Raw genomic sequence first — 13098 nt, 5'->3', positions numbered from 1 at the left:
GGGCCTGGACGCGTCTCCTTGTTCGGGGTGTGCCATGACCGCTTAATATCGCCACCAGCGTCCTGCATGAACAAGCAGGTAAAGATGACCACCAGTCTAACAGCTAAAGCACAGCTGAAATAAAAGTTTCATCATTTTGGCTTGGTTTTGATAATATACAGCGTGTTGTGACATTTTTAATAACCAGATGCTAAAGTCCTGCTACGCAAAACCACAGAAGGGTGAACTCATTTTCTGTCATGACATCATTTTACAGGAGTCAGAGATTCTTTATTGTCATTTGCACCTCATGTGGTACATGTGGTGGAACGAAATTATGTTCACGGTGTCCCAGTTACATCCAACAATAAATGTATAAGAAAAACAGTTATAACCTCTGAACTAAGAAAAACATCAACTAAAAATACACCAAGCACTAATAGCACAAAAACATTACGTCAAACAGCAGCACGAACATGAGCATGAGTCTGTGTGAGCAGATGAGCACGCATGAACACATCAACATGAAACAGATCAGCAGCAACATGAAACAGATCAGCAGCAACATGAAACAGATCAGCAGCAACATGATATGGTTTTTCACAGTGATTATTCTGGTTAGAGATTCATGAGTCTAAAAGCCTCAGGGTAGAAGCTGTTCCTCAGTCTAGTGGTTCTACACTTAATGCTCCTTAACCTCCTTCCTGAGGGGAGTGGGGCAAAAAGTGTGTGTGCTGGGTGAGTGAGGTCCTTCATGATGCAGGTGGCCCTCTTCCTGCATCTGGAGGTGTAGATGTCTGTGATGATGGGGAGACTGACTCCAACATCTTCTGTGCAGCCTTCACCACTCTCTGCAAAGTTTTTCTTTCTGCAGCTGTGCAGCCTCCATGGAGCACAGGAGCTGTAAAATAAAAAAAAAAGGATACATTTTTTTTTAAAATAAATAAATGAAAAGAAAGAAACCATCTGGCATTCGTCCTCTTTAACTGCATCCAGATATCTCCTCTTTTTCCTGCAGCTGCATTTCTAACATCCTTCTACCGATATACCCACTGTCCCTCCTCTGGACACGTCCAAACCACTGTCCCTCCTCTAGACATGTCCAAACCACAGTCCTTCCTCTGGACATGTCCAAACCATCTCAGTGTGTCCTCTCTACCTCTGATGATCTCACTCTAATCTTCTCCATCCTTGTCTCTCCTAAGGAGAACCTCAACATCTTCATTTCTGACACTTCCAGTTCTGTCTCCTGTCTTTTTGTCCATGTCTCTGTCTCCAGACCATACAACACAGCTGGTCTCACCACTGTCTTGTAAACTTTTCCTTTGACCTTTGCTGACACCCTTTTGTCACAAATCACTCCTGACACTTTTCTGCATCCTACCTGGACTCTCTTCTTCACCTCTTTACCACAATCCCCATTTTCCTGGACCCCAAGTCCTTGAAGTCCTGCACCTTTGTGACCTCTGCTCCTTGTAGCCTCACTGCTCCACCTCCTCCCTCTCATTCACACACACGGACTCTTGTTACTACGACTGACTTTCATCCCTCTTCTTTCAAGTGCATACCTCCACCTCTCCAAGTTCTCTTCCACCTGTTCCAACCACAGATCACAATGTCTTCTGCAAACATAGTAAAAAGAAGCAAACCATTTTCTCTAAATGCAAATATCACATACCAGACATCTGCTCCGCACAGATACATATCTACACACACGCCTACACAAGCCGTGTGGACGGAGTGTTTGCCCACCTGGCCAGTTATCAGCGACGGTGGTTGAAGTTTAGCTTGAATATGCAAATCTTGCTCTTTATTACGATAGATAGCCGACTCGTGTTGGTCAACCACTAGACAAACAAGACCAGTGTTTTTAAAATCCTAAAACAAACAGATTTACTAGACTGGTCAAGAGGGTTAAAAGCCAGTTAGAATAATAAACTGAAGACTTCATTTTTACACAAAGAATTGTGATTTTTCTTTTTTAAGGTATGTTAGGTGACTTATTGGGAATGCCCCACAAAATGGACTTTGGTTTGTCGTGCTAAGGCAACAATGGACCACATCAAAGGTTTAGATTTGGGAGACAGTAGTAGGAGTGTTTTTCTGTGAAATGACTTCATTTTACGGCTGTCAACACCTCCGAGCCACAGCGAGACCCTGGACTGCTCGTCCACCGTCACAATGAAAACATCTCATTAACGCACACAACTGATTTCCATCCTTTATTACATCATGACACACATTTCAAATATACATAACGAGAACCCTCCTCACTTCAGTGTGATACAGATATTTACCGTTTCTCTTGGAGCAAATCCAAAAATAACAGAACTAAAAAAAATTACTTAACTCCCCCCAAAACATTACAAGAGGAGACACTGCAGCACGAACAAGATGCGACGGACAGAAGATATAATTAAGACCAGTGTTCTTGTCAACTTGCCAAAATGTCTAAGAAAAGTAGTGATAATTATCATGTGTAAGACTCAATTAAAATAAAAAAATACTAAATAAAACACAAAACAGTAAAGTGAAGTGCAAATATCTTTGGAAGTATAAAGTGTATTTTTATCTCCTTCATTAAGACATAAATAATAAAATAGAAGCTATAACAGCAACAAAAAGAGATAAAGGCAAGACAGTTGTTTTAGTTTCAAGTTTTTAAGTCGTAGACACACCGTACACGTCGATCTAAACCAATCAGAGGCCGTTGCTCTGATTTCGCTCAAGTTTATTCGACTGGTTTCGTAAATGTGCCCATTCAATCCCAGCAGGCCAAGACCAGAGCCTCATTCCTGGTTCTGTGCAGAAAATTCAACCTTTCAAGTCCAGAAATGTCCAAGCAATAAAATCAGTTCGGGTGGATGTTTTTAGTGTTTTGCTTCTTCCCCTCGTCGTCGGCTCCCGTTCTGAAATGAAAGCGGCAACGCTGACTCTTAAAAGCAAATCCACCGATCCCGACGTCGCGTTTGTCGTGACGAAGACTTAAAAAAAAAAAAAGATAAAAACAAGCAAACAAAAACTTGAGAGGCTTTTGCTTTAAAAAAACAAAAACACGTCTGTTCTCATTGCAGGTAGCCCCGCCGTTAATGTTTTACGGTTCATCTGATTAAACAACACTTGATTTTCTTCTATTTCCAGCAGAATCTGCGTTTCCTCCAGTAAAAAAATGAAATCCTCCTGAAGACAGCGGGGGCTCGTCAGTTCGTAACGGAGGCTCAGTCAGTCAGTTACTTCTTTCTCTGGAAGACATTGGCCAGCATGGCTCCAGAGGTGGTCAGCTGACCCATTTTGCTTAGGAACTTGTTCTTGGCGTCCTCACCCACCAAACTGGATGCAATGGATATAGATCTAATAAAAAACACAAGAAGGAATCAAATTAAAAACACTGATTTTGAAACAGAACATCTTATATATATATATTTTTTTTTTTTCGGGGGGGGGGGGGGGGGGGCCAGGTCGTTTCTTCTGGTATCAGATGCTGTGCAGCTGGAAAGATTTTTACTGAAACTTTTTTTTTTTTTAAACATTTGTTATGATGCGTAACCATGACAACAAGGTGTTTTGTTGACAACCGGGAGCAGCTGATTAACATCTCAAAAGCTCAAATAACATCTCCGCTACAGTGCCAAATCTCAAATGAGTTGAAAAGGAGGGTCCGTGGATGCTTTCCCGTCTACCTGCTGGCTGTGCTCGATTGCCTGACCACTGAGATCCCAAGATCTCCTAAGGAGATCCTAGAACTGGCAGGAAACGAGGAGCTTGGCGGGCTGCTGGGAGGAGTGGCCATCATTCTGGGAGGAGTTCTGCCTGCATTCGGGGAGTCCTGCAGCCCGAGGCAACCGAGAGGCCAGCCGAGTCTGGGTGGACGAATTGAACGGCATCTGCGGCCAGTTTCTTCCAATCCGCTGTGGGACTGACCTTTACAAGAGATCCTTCCTGCCTACAGCCATCAGAATCTAGAACATCTCTTAATGAAACGAGGATAATGAGTTACAACAACATTTATTTCCCTTTGGGATTAATAAAGTATTTTTGAATTGAATTGTATAAGATACAAAGTAAAAGCTAATACTTACTAAATGATCTTAAAGCACACTCCACCCTTCACACCCTTTATATTTTTACAGAGGAAATGCCGTTTGACAATACAACCCCTCTAGAGTTTTTACAGTCCAACGGCTCCTCAAGTTCCTCTTTTGAGTTACTTAGGGTTCTGATGGAGAAGTTAAGCTGCTGTACTGCTCAACAGAAGGACAGACATGGTGGTAACAGCAACACTTAACTACAACCAATACATTTAGACGTCAGCTCAGAGTCTCACTTTTAGGTTTAAGAGAAAGCACACGCACACTTCTAACACGTTTATATATTTTTAGTCTCACTGAGTCACGAGGACTCATTTTCAAGAGAGACCTGTTTGGGAGCAGATGGTGGGGGTTAAGGACGTTGCTTAGGGGCCCAGAGTGGGGTAGATGAGGGTGGAGGCAGGTGTGCCCGTTTCACCTTTTCCACCCACATTTTGATGTTGTTGGTCGGGGAGTTGAACTAGTGACCTTCCGATCACAGGCGCACCTTCTCTAATCTCTGCGCCACCATTCCCCAGTTACATCCCCACAATAAACGATTCTTTTTAAAGTTCCCCGAACAAAAAGATGTAAAGAACATACAGCTTTCGTTACCAAAAACATATTTTCTTCCTGAAAATTAAAAACATATCAATCCTAAAATCCATCCATTGGTTCGTGAGATATTTTGCTAACAATTCATGTCAAGATTTTAAAGAACGACGTCAAATGTGCCGTGCTCAGAGTCTGCGTTGTGGATCTGTCTCAGCTACTACCACACCAAATGTTAGCTCAGTATCTGTAAAACATTCAAACCGACTGGGACTGATATATTTTGCTAACAGCACAGACAAATCACACACAAAGACAAACTCCTTGCCTTTGGTAACGAGTGATAAATCGGCATGAACTCAAGTTATTTAGTCATCTTTACTAAATGATAGAAATTATGATTTTATAAAACGGTTTTCATTTAAATAAATAGAAGCAAATGCAACAAATGCTCTCACGACGTTCAGATTAATTCAAAATGTTACGTGACTATTATTTGTGAGAAGTGCATGGCTTCCCCGCTTTAAGTGTTTCTTTGGAAGTGATGAGGGCGGGACTGATCGACTCACCCTTGTGTGTCAGACATTCCTCTGTTTTCCACCTTTATCTCACACTCTTTAATCATAGAACTGAGAATTACCTGAGGAAAACAAAAAAAACAAAAACAATTAAGCTTGAATTTTACAAATATGTCCTTCTACAATGATAAAAGCATGATTTCCACAAAGATGTTTATGCCATCTATACACCAGGATGCTCTAAACAGAAGGAGAACAGGTAGCGTGGGTCTACTTCTGTACCTACATGGCAAAATAAAAACTTGGCTTATGTTTGTGCAGTGTATTATATAAAATATTAATAAAACAGAAGCTGCTTTGAGGAGATCCCAGACAAGAAAGGATGAAAATAAAATAAATTTTTAAAAATCAGCTGATTATTAGTCACGTTGGGAAAATGCTCACATGAAATGGATAGCATGCGACTCCGAGACGCAAATAAATACTTTAGGTGTGTGTCCGTGTGTGTGAAAGAAGTCAGACTGTCTGCTTTGATTTTGCGTGACACTACGGGAGTAAAGAATAGAATAAGGGAGACAGTCTGGAGCATGAGAATGCAGATGTGATGCCGTATTTTGCATGTGCGCATGTGGACGGTTGGGAATGTGAATAGCACAAGGAATCCCCCTGAACATATGTGCGTGTTGCATCTGCTGACCTCGTGCTCCGGAGAGAGCTGCTCCATGTCGGCGTGCAAACACCTGAGGCCGGGCAGGAAATAGTTGACCATCACCTCCTCAGAAATGACTGCACAGAACGTTAAGGATCTGAATTTCACACGGGTGTATATAAAGAAACTGCTTTGACCCATTAAAGGCTTCCACTTTATACGATACTTCAAAGTCTTCTCAATATGGATTTAATTACATACAAAGCTGCACGACGACAAAAACTTGTCGGGATATTAAGTTCATTCAGATTTCCTAGACAACCAAGATATGATGCAATCTACATCTAAAAGCACTCTGAGGTGATTTTAAGCTCATTGGTGAATGTTCACCTCCATCTGTATCACAGAGGATTAAAATCTTTGATAAAGGAGAAAAACTAAGAAACCAGTTGTTGTTATAAGATGCAGAGCTCCTTTGTAAGCGTGGGAGGCCCTTTCAGACCTACAACCACCACTGCAGTGTTCAACTAATCACACGATTAAGGAGGAGCTCCCAGACTGAGAAAACTCACAAGAAGACACATAAAAAAAACAAAAAAAAAACTATTACCCGGTATGTAATGAGAGAAAAAACATCTTGAACTTGACTCCATAAAGGCTGAACTCTTTAGTTGCAATTTGAAACAACTCTTAGTGAGGAAACCAGGCACAACTTATCAGATAACACCATCAACTTACAGTCATAGACAATGACCCAAATGTGACAAAGGAATGAAGGAACCAGTCAAGGAAGGAACCAGTGAAGGAAGGAACCAACCAACGAACCAATTAACCAACAAAGGAAGGAAGGGACCAGTGAATGACTGAATGAAGGAAGGAACCAACTAAGGATTGAACGATCCAACCAACGAATGAAAGAAGGAACTGACGAACAAATGAACAATGGAAGGAACCAATGAAGGAACAAATGAATGAAGGAATCAACGAATAAAGGAAAGAACCAATGAAGGAATGAAGGAACCAACGAACCAATGAACGGAGGAAGGAACCAATCAACCAACCAACGAATGAAAGAAGGAACCAACAAACGAATGAAGGAAGGAACCAACGAAAGAACGAACCAACAAACGAGCCAATGAATGAAAGAAGGAACCAAGGAACCAACGAACAAAGGAAGGAACCAACGAAGGAACTAACCAACCAGCGAATGAAAGAACGAATGAAGGAAGGAAGATCAATCAGTCCATTCATCCTTCGATGCTCATCTGTGGTAGGATCTTGGAGACAACAGGTTTAGGGGGAAACCCCGACATTTCTTTTGCCCAGCCACCCTGCTTGAATCCAGGACCTCATTCTTTTGGTCGTATATACCTCACAGGTGAGGATTGTAACAAAGACAGACCAGTAAATTGAAAGTTTTGTTTTTTGGCTCAGCTCTTTCTTTACTCAACAAACTGGAGCAACACCTTCCATTATTGTGAATGAGGCCCCAATCCATCAAATTTTGGTATGTGATTTATTTAAAGCAGACATTAAAGACCCTAAACAAGAGCTATTCAATAAAATGCGTTACATCCCCAGCCCCGCAGCAAGCCAAAGTGCCCTTGGGCAAGACACTGTACCTCCACTGCTCAATACGCTTGTTGGTTTAGGAGCAAGAATATAAAAAAATGTTGTATATTGTGCAAAAGCACTGTATAAATGCATGCATAAATTGGTAAATTAGACACTTAGACACAAGTCCTGCAGTTTCGCGTTTTGTCATATGATCATCTACCTTTTTGAGGGCAAGTGCTGCCATTTTAAACATAGATGTACTTGTTTTTGTTCTAGCTGACAACTACTGCCCTACCTGTTTATTCTCAAAAGACGATGTCAAAAAAAGTCTTTATTTATTGACCTTTCCTCACCGCATTGCATTTTAGGTTAAGAATATAGGATCATTAGAGAAACCTAAACAGATACAAAATTAGATTTTTTTTCCTCTGGAAATCTGAACACACCGTTACTTTGTCCACGGCTGCGTGTGTTCTGCCACATGTCAAAATCAGCGGGGCTATGTGGGATGAGCGGTGAAGAAATCTGTATTTTTAGAGACGGGAATGTACAGTTTCAGAGCTTGTCACACTGATTACAAATAAAAAATAGCAGTGGGAGGTATGCCCTCAGCGGTTAGGGCTACAACTCCTGGACACAACTGCACTGAAATGACAGCCTACCAAAAATCCACAGGAATGAACCTCAGAGCAGCTGTCCTCAGTGTGTGTTGGAACTGGGTGGGGCACAGCAGACGGAGAAAGATAAAGCAAATAGAGAGAGAATCACACAAGAGCCAGATGAAAGAGATAAAACAGATGTGACATTAGTGCAAATCCAATCCTGAGAACCGTTCCTGAAGATTAGAGTTGGTGTTCGGTCCGTTCCTCCTTTCACACACTTTCTCCTGCTCTCATCCTTTCCTTTGCTTATCCATCCCTGTAATTACATGTTGCCCCAAAATGGAGGCGGCTCAATTTTCCCCTTTTTCTTGCTTTCAAATGACAGGCAAACTCCGCCAACGCAAAAAGTGAAGCAAACTCTGAGGCACCACAGCCACAATGAACCGGCGAACGGTTCAAAACTCAATGTGAGCAGCATAAAGAGTGCTGGACGAGTATTTCAGACAGTCTGACACCGACTTCAAGCCAAACAGGACAAATACAGTACTTATAGATAGGCCTGTTGTAATAAACAATAAATCAATTAATCACATGAGAATGAAAATGATCAACCTCATTTTCATTCATCAACTTTATTGTTTCTTCGTGTCTCTCTCTTTCTACTGAAGACACTGGATGACAAAAGGCTCTCGCCGGAGCTCTTCACTGACCCCTCCATGTCTCTTTAAAATCCAATTTAACATCCAAAATCATGTTTTTGGATCGTTAAAAGCAGCTAAGCTACGAGCTAAGCTAACAGGCCGACCTCGGGGAAAAAACCTCCGTCTTGTCGAAGCTCCAAAATTCACGGTAGAAACCCGTGTCTTCGTGTAAAAATTTGTTTTCTCTGAAAAAAGAAGCTGAGAACTTTACTGATTTTTTTATTAAAAGCTTTGTGTGAAAAATGCTAAAGAGCTCAAACCACACTGAGCGTCCGCCATTTTGTGAACCAAAAAAAAGGGACGAGAGATAGCCCATGTCACGTCAAGGTGCCACCCTCCCATTTTTCTTTAAAAAAGACACGCTGTTCGCTCCCTCACTATCCATCCTTCAGTTCAAACAGACTTATACTGCCTTAAGGTGGTTGAAAAAGATACTACACAAAAATTAACCAACATTTCTTCTTAAATTTGACAATAATTACTAATTATTGTCAAATTTCAAACATTATCGTTTATCGCAATAATTTGAGACCATTAATTGCCCAGCAAAATTTGTTACTGTGACAGGCCTACTTATAGAATTGTAGAAATAAATCTAATGTGAAATGTGTACAAGTTTACTGAAAGTTTGCAGAAAGAATAGAAAGCTGTAAATGCCTAAACACCATTAAATAAGACGTAAAGAAGGATACAGCAGCAGGACAGGGCACTGTAGGCCTCAAACAGGTGGATGGCGATGTCGATCCTCTTGCTTTCCACCGACTGGCTGTTGTTAGCTAGCGCAAGTTTGTGGAGGTGCGGGAGTACAACTTGAAATAAATAAAACATAACAGTAAAGACTCAGTGTACATGAGAAGAATAATTAAAAACAACATATATTTGCACTGCGAAGAATTGAAGAAGCTGTCAAGTATTTCTGTCTAACATACACTCATCTCTGAAGCGCGGCTCTGCGTTCGGCCCGACCCGTCCAAACGTCCTGATGATTTCCATGTGCAAAGAGTGCTGATCTTGGTACTGAGGGTCTTCAAGGAATGAGGCCAGCTGCATTTTAACACGCTCTAGCAGCTACAAACAAACATGAATTATAACTGCATCATCTGCATATACAGTGATTACGACGATGAGTGCTGCTCTACCTCTTTCTGTGTGACGGTCTCCATGATGGTGCCAAAGGCAGGGATGGTGGAGATTCTCACTGATCTAAAAACAGCAGGAAAGTAAATAAAACACTTGGACCTTTTACGATTACATCACTTTTTCAGGTCCTTCTTAAATCCATTACATCTTTAAACAGAATCAGAATGACTGTGCAGAAATGTATCTGCAAGAAGTTGCCACAAATGTTTTGAAACATTAATCACTAAACTGTTAAGCTAACAAGAGGAATGCCCATGTCCTCCGTCGCTGAAAGACTTGAATAGTGAATGTTTGTTGTTTCCCAGATTAGTGTTTTTCTGATTGAAAATTGAATGGGGAATTCAAGTAAGCCTTAAAGTTTTTGGTGCAAGATAATTAGGTGGATAAGACATACCCTGTGCATACGAACAGGTAGGTTTTTTTTATTCTCCTCTTATGAAGCGCAGTGGCAGATCCTGGCGAGCAGAGGGAACAATTTTATCCATTATCCAGGTGCAACGGCGGAGCCAGGGGGTGATCAATGGTGGCCTCGGCCACCTTTGACTAATTTTTGTCCACCCCAATAATTTGAGGAAACTATATTTTAAGCGATATAAAAACTACAACTTATAATTTCCTCATATGTTAGGAATAGTCAGTTTTCATACACATATTCTTATGGAAGCGGCCATCTTGGATTTTGACGTAGGATCCCAGTTATCCATTGGAAACTTTCCTACGCCTAGATGCAGCGACACACACCAGTGTTTCAAGTTATCATGCGCATAACATTCATGGAGATTCGACAGGTATGTCCAATTTCCCCTTTTCTCTCCAGGGTGGGAGACACATAGATATTAATCTGTTTAAAAACTTGAGACAAAGAGTTCCAACTAATTAATTCAGTCATTCAGACAATAATGTTTATAAGCAATTAGATAAAAATAAAATTAATTATAAAATCAATCAAGGGTCATTGGAAATTAAAATGATTAGCACAAAGCAAAGTTAATAGGGAGTTAGGGCATTGTTAGATAATCATTCCAATATCAGTAAAACCAGAATAAGATAACAATAATGTACACAAGCCACCTATGCATTATAAAAGTAATAAAATAACTTATACAATTTTTATATAACACATTAAAAACGTATGTAACCATCATGATGTGTATTTACAGAGAATAATGAGATGTAGAGGGCTGCATCCCAACAGTGAGGTTGTGTCTTTAAACTCTTTCCAGAGGTCAAAGAAGCCACGTCAGCCAAACGCTACCACGTAGTACGCAGTTCACAGCTGCTACTACCAGCGGACACAAATTCAGAAGAAGAAGAAAGTGTTTTCTGCGCTGTAAGGATGCAGCCCACAAAATGATCATGTTTTTTTTTTTTTTTAAAAAAGCCTTTTGTTTTTAGTTTTTGTATTGATTGACTCACAATTCAGGCCCACTGCACAGAGTTATAAGGGCTGGAGCCGCCCGGCGATCTACTAAAGCTTCACTCATGCCTTGGAGAACCAACTGCAAACCCACCACACACCAGGATGAGAGAGTGGGAGGGGCAAGGTGGGAGACGGAGGGAAAGGCAGAGGTGAAAAGTGAAAGATTGAGAGAATACAGGAGCAAAACAGATAGAGAGAAGGAGAGAGAAGATAAATCGAGATGGGGTAAAGATAACCAACCACTAGCTGAAAAAGTGGCTGCGCTTCCAAAAAGAAGGGGTGGGGGAAGAAGAGGAGGAGGAGGGAAGGTGGGTACCAGATGAGCATGCAGAGGTGGTGCTGTTTGTTGTGGGCGATGTGCATGCACCAGTCTGGGAGAGGACTGGTTGGCGTTGTAGACAAATGAGGCGATGAGAGCTGACATGAGTTAGTGATGCAGATCGATGGCGCAGACATGCACGGTGTTAGAGCTAACAGTGATTGTGCAGGAAATAAATAAATAAATAAAATAATAAAACACCCCAGAACAGCCTAAACCCACACAGGAGCTACTCCGAACTAAACTAGCCAGTTAGAAACTAATGAAATTTAAACCGAATGGATTTAACAGTCAATCAAGAATTGATGTTGGAAATGACTGAATTTGACTGGCGCTGATTTTGCTCCTTCAGGTACAGACTAGTCTTGGTGTGGTTGCTCTCGGGCGGCAGAGAGAAGGGGGAAAGAGACGCGGCGTGGGTCGCCGCTTCTGTTGTTCCACTTACATTTCAGGGTCGGAGGACAGTGTGATGAGAGCCGGCACCACTCTCTGAGCTACCAGCGTCTCATTCACCCCCTTCACCAGCAGCTGATCGGATTGGACAGAGCCAGCCGTGATGTCACATAGGTGGGAGGGGCATTTGGACAAGAGCAAAACAACATTGCCAAAGGACAAAGAGAAAAAAAAATATAGGAAAGGGGGGGAAAAGAAAGACAAACACAAAAAGATAGAAATAAAGTGATATACAATGACAAGAACTATACGACAATACACACATCAGGCAAGCGTGTGTACGTACAAATTCACACATACACACTCAGATGGTAACGACAACGTAGCTTAACCTCACACACTTTTACAGTAAAGTGAGCAACAAAACACGTTCATTCCACAGAGTCCAGATCAGATTATTTAACCAAATTAAACTCATAAATCAGCTGTGAACAGGCTAATTTGATCTGGAATGTGTGGTTCAGTTTTTAACAAAATGATGGAGAGTTATTCACTATGGAATGGTGACGGTGAGGCATTCTGAGAAAGCACTTCACAAAACAGGAGGGACATGAGCACAGCCTGCCACTCCTCTTCCCCCAGGTACAGATCAATACGGACCAGGTTCCTCCACTACACCGAAAGCCTCCTCCCAACATCTGACCTGCAGTGTGTACCGATGGTCCGCTTCAATAGCAGAAGTGAATCAACGCCTCATCATCCTCAAAAACATCCGATTACATTCTACTTTACAACTAGAATGAAGAGCTTCAGGTCCTTTCTCTTTCAGCTTGCTGACTTCAGCTTTTCTCTGACATGTGGCAGACATGAATTCTAAGAGCGGTGCACAGTTGAAGGTCTGATGTTGGCTTCAGGAGGGTTTAGCCGTAGAGCTGGAACCAGAGTTTACTCATAGCTTCATGTTAAAATGCATGTTTAACAACAGCAGCAGAAGCAAGCAAAGCTGGCACATTTACAACAAATAAATGAAATATTACATGATTATTATACTACGGGACAGAATAAGATACAGTACACATACTTCGACTTAATATAAACATGACTAATCAAATAGCTATTTATTAAAATAAATAGCAGTTGAGTTTTAAAATAATTCATTACACGTTAGCAATACTTCACAAATTGTCATGTCTGAACAAGA

The 13098-nt window shown here is 41.3% G+C and overlaps 1 protein-coding gene across 1 annotated transcript in view; it reads right to left on the bottom strand.

Moving 5' to 3' along the window:
* Positions 1-3017: 3017 nt before the first annotated feature.
* Positions 3018-13098, bottom strand: part of relch (RAB11 binding and LisH domain, coiled-coil and HEAT repeat containing) — a 19303-nt gene continuing 9222 nt past the window's right edge. The window contains exons 13-19 of the mRNA XM_037694124.1: positions 11950-12032; positions 9765-9828; positions 9555-9693; positions 9318-9434; positions 5814-5902; positions 5168-5238; positions 3018-3330 (exon numbers count right to left, since the gene is read on the bottom strand). Coding sequence (XP_037550052.1) covers positions 3210-3330; positions 5168-5238; positions 5814-5902; positions 9318-9434; positions 9555-9693; positions 9765-9828; positions 11950-12032 — 684 coding nt within the window. The 3' untranslated portion in view covers positions 3018-3209. The remainder of the gene's footprint in view (positions 3331-5167; positions 5239-5813; positions 5903-9317; positions 9435-9554; positions 9694-9764; positions 9829-11949; positions 12033-13098) is intronic.

This window comes from Nematolebias whitei, chromosome 20, assembly GCF_014905685.2.
Source record: "Nematolebias whitei isolate Nwh7 chromosome 20, NemWhi1, whole genome shotgun sequence".
NCBI classification, from domain to species: domain Eukaryota; kingdom Metazoa; phylum Chordata; class Actinopteri; order Cyprinodontiformes; family Rivulidae; genus Nematolebias; species Nematolebias whitei.
Note: the sequence above shows the minus strand (reverse complement) of the source record. Positions and strands in the feature narration are given on the sequence as shown.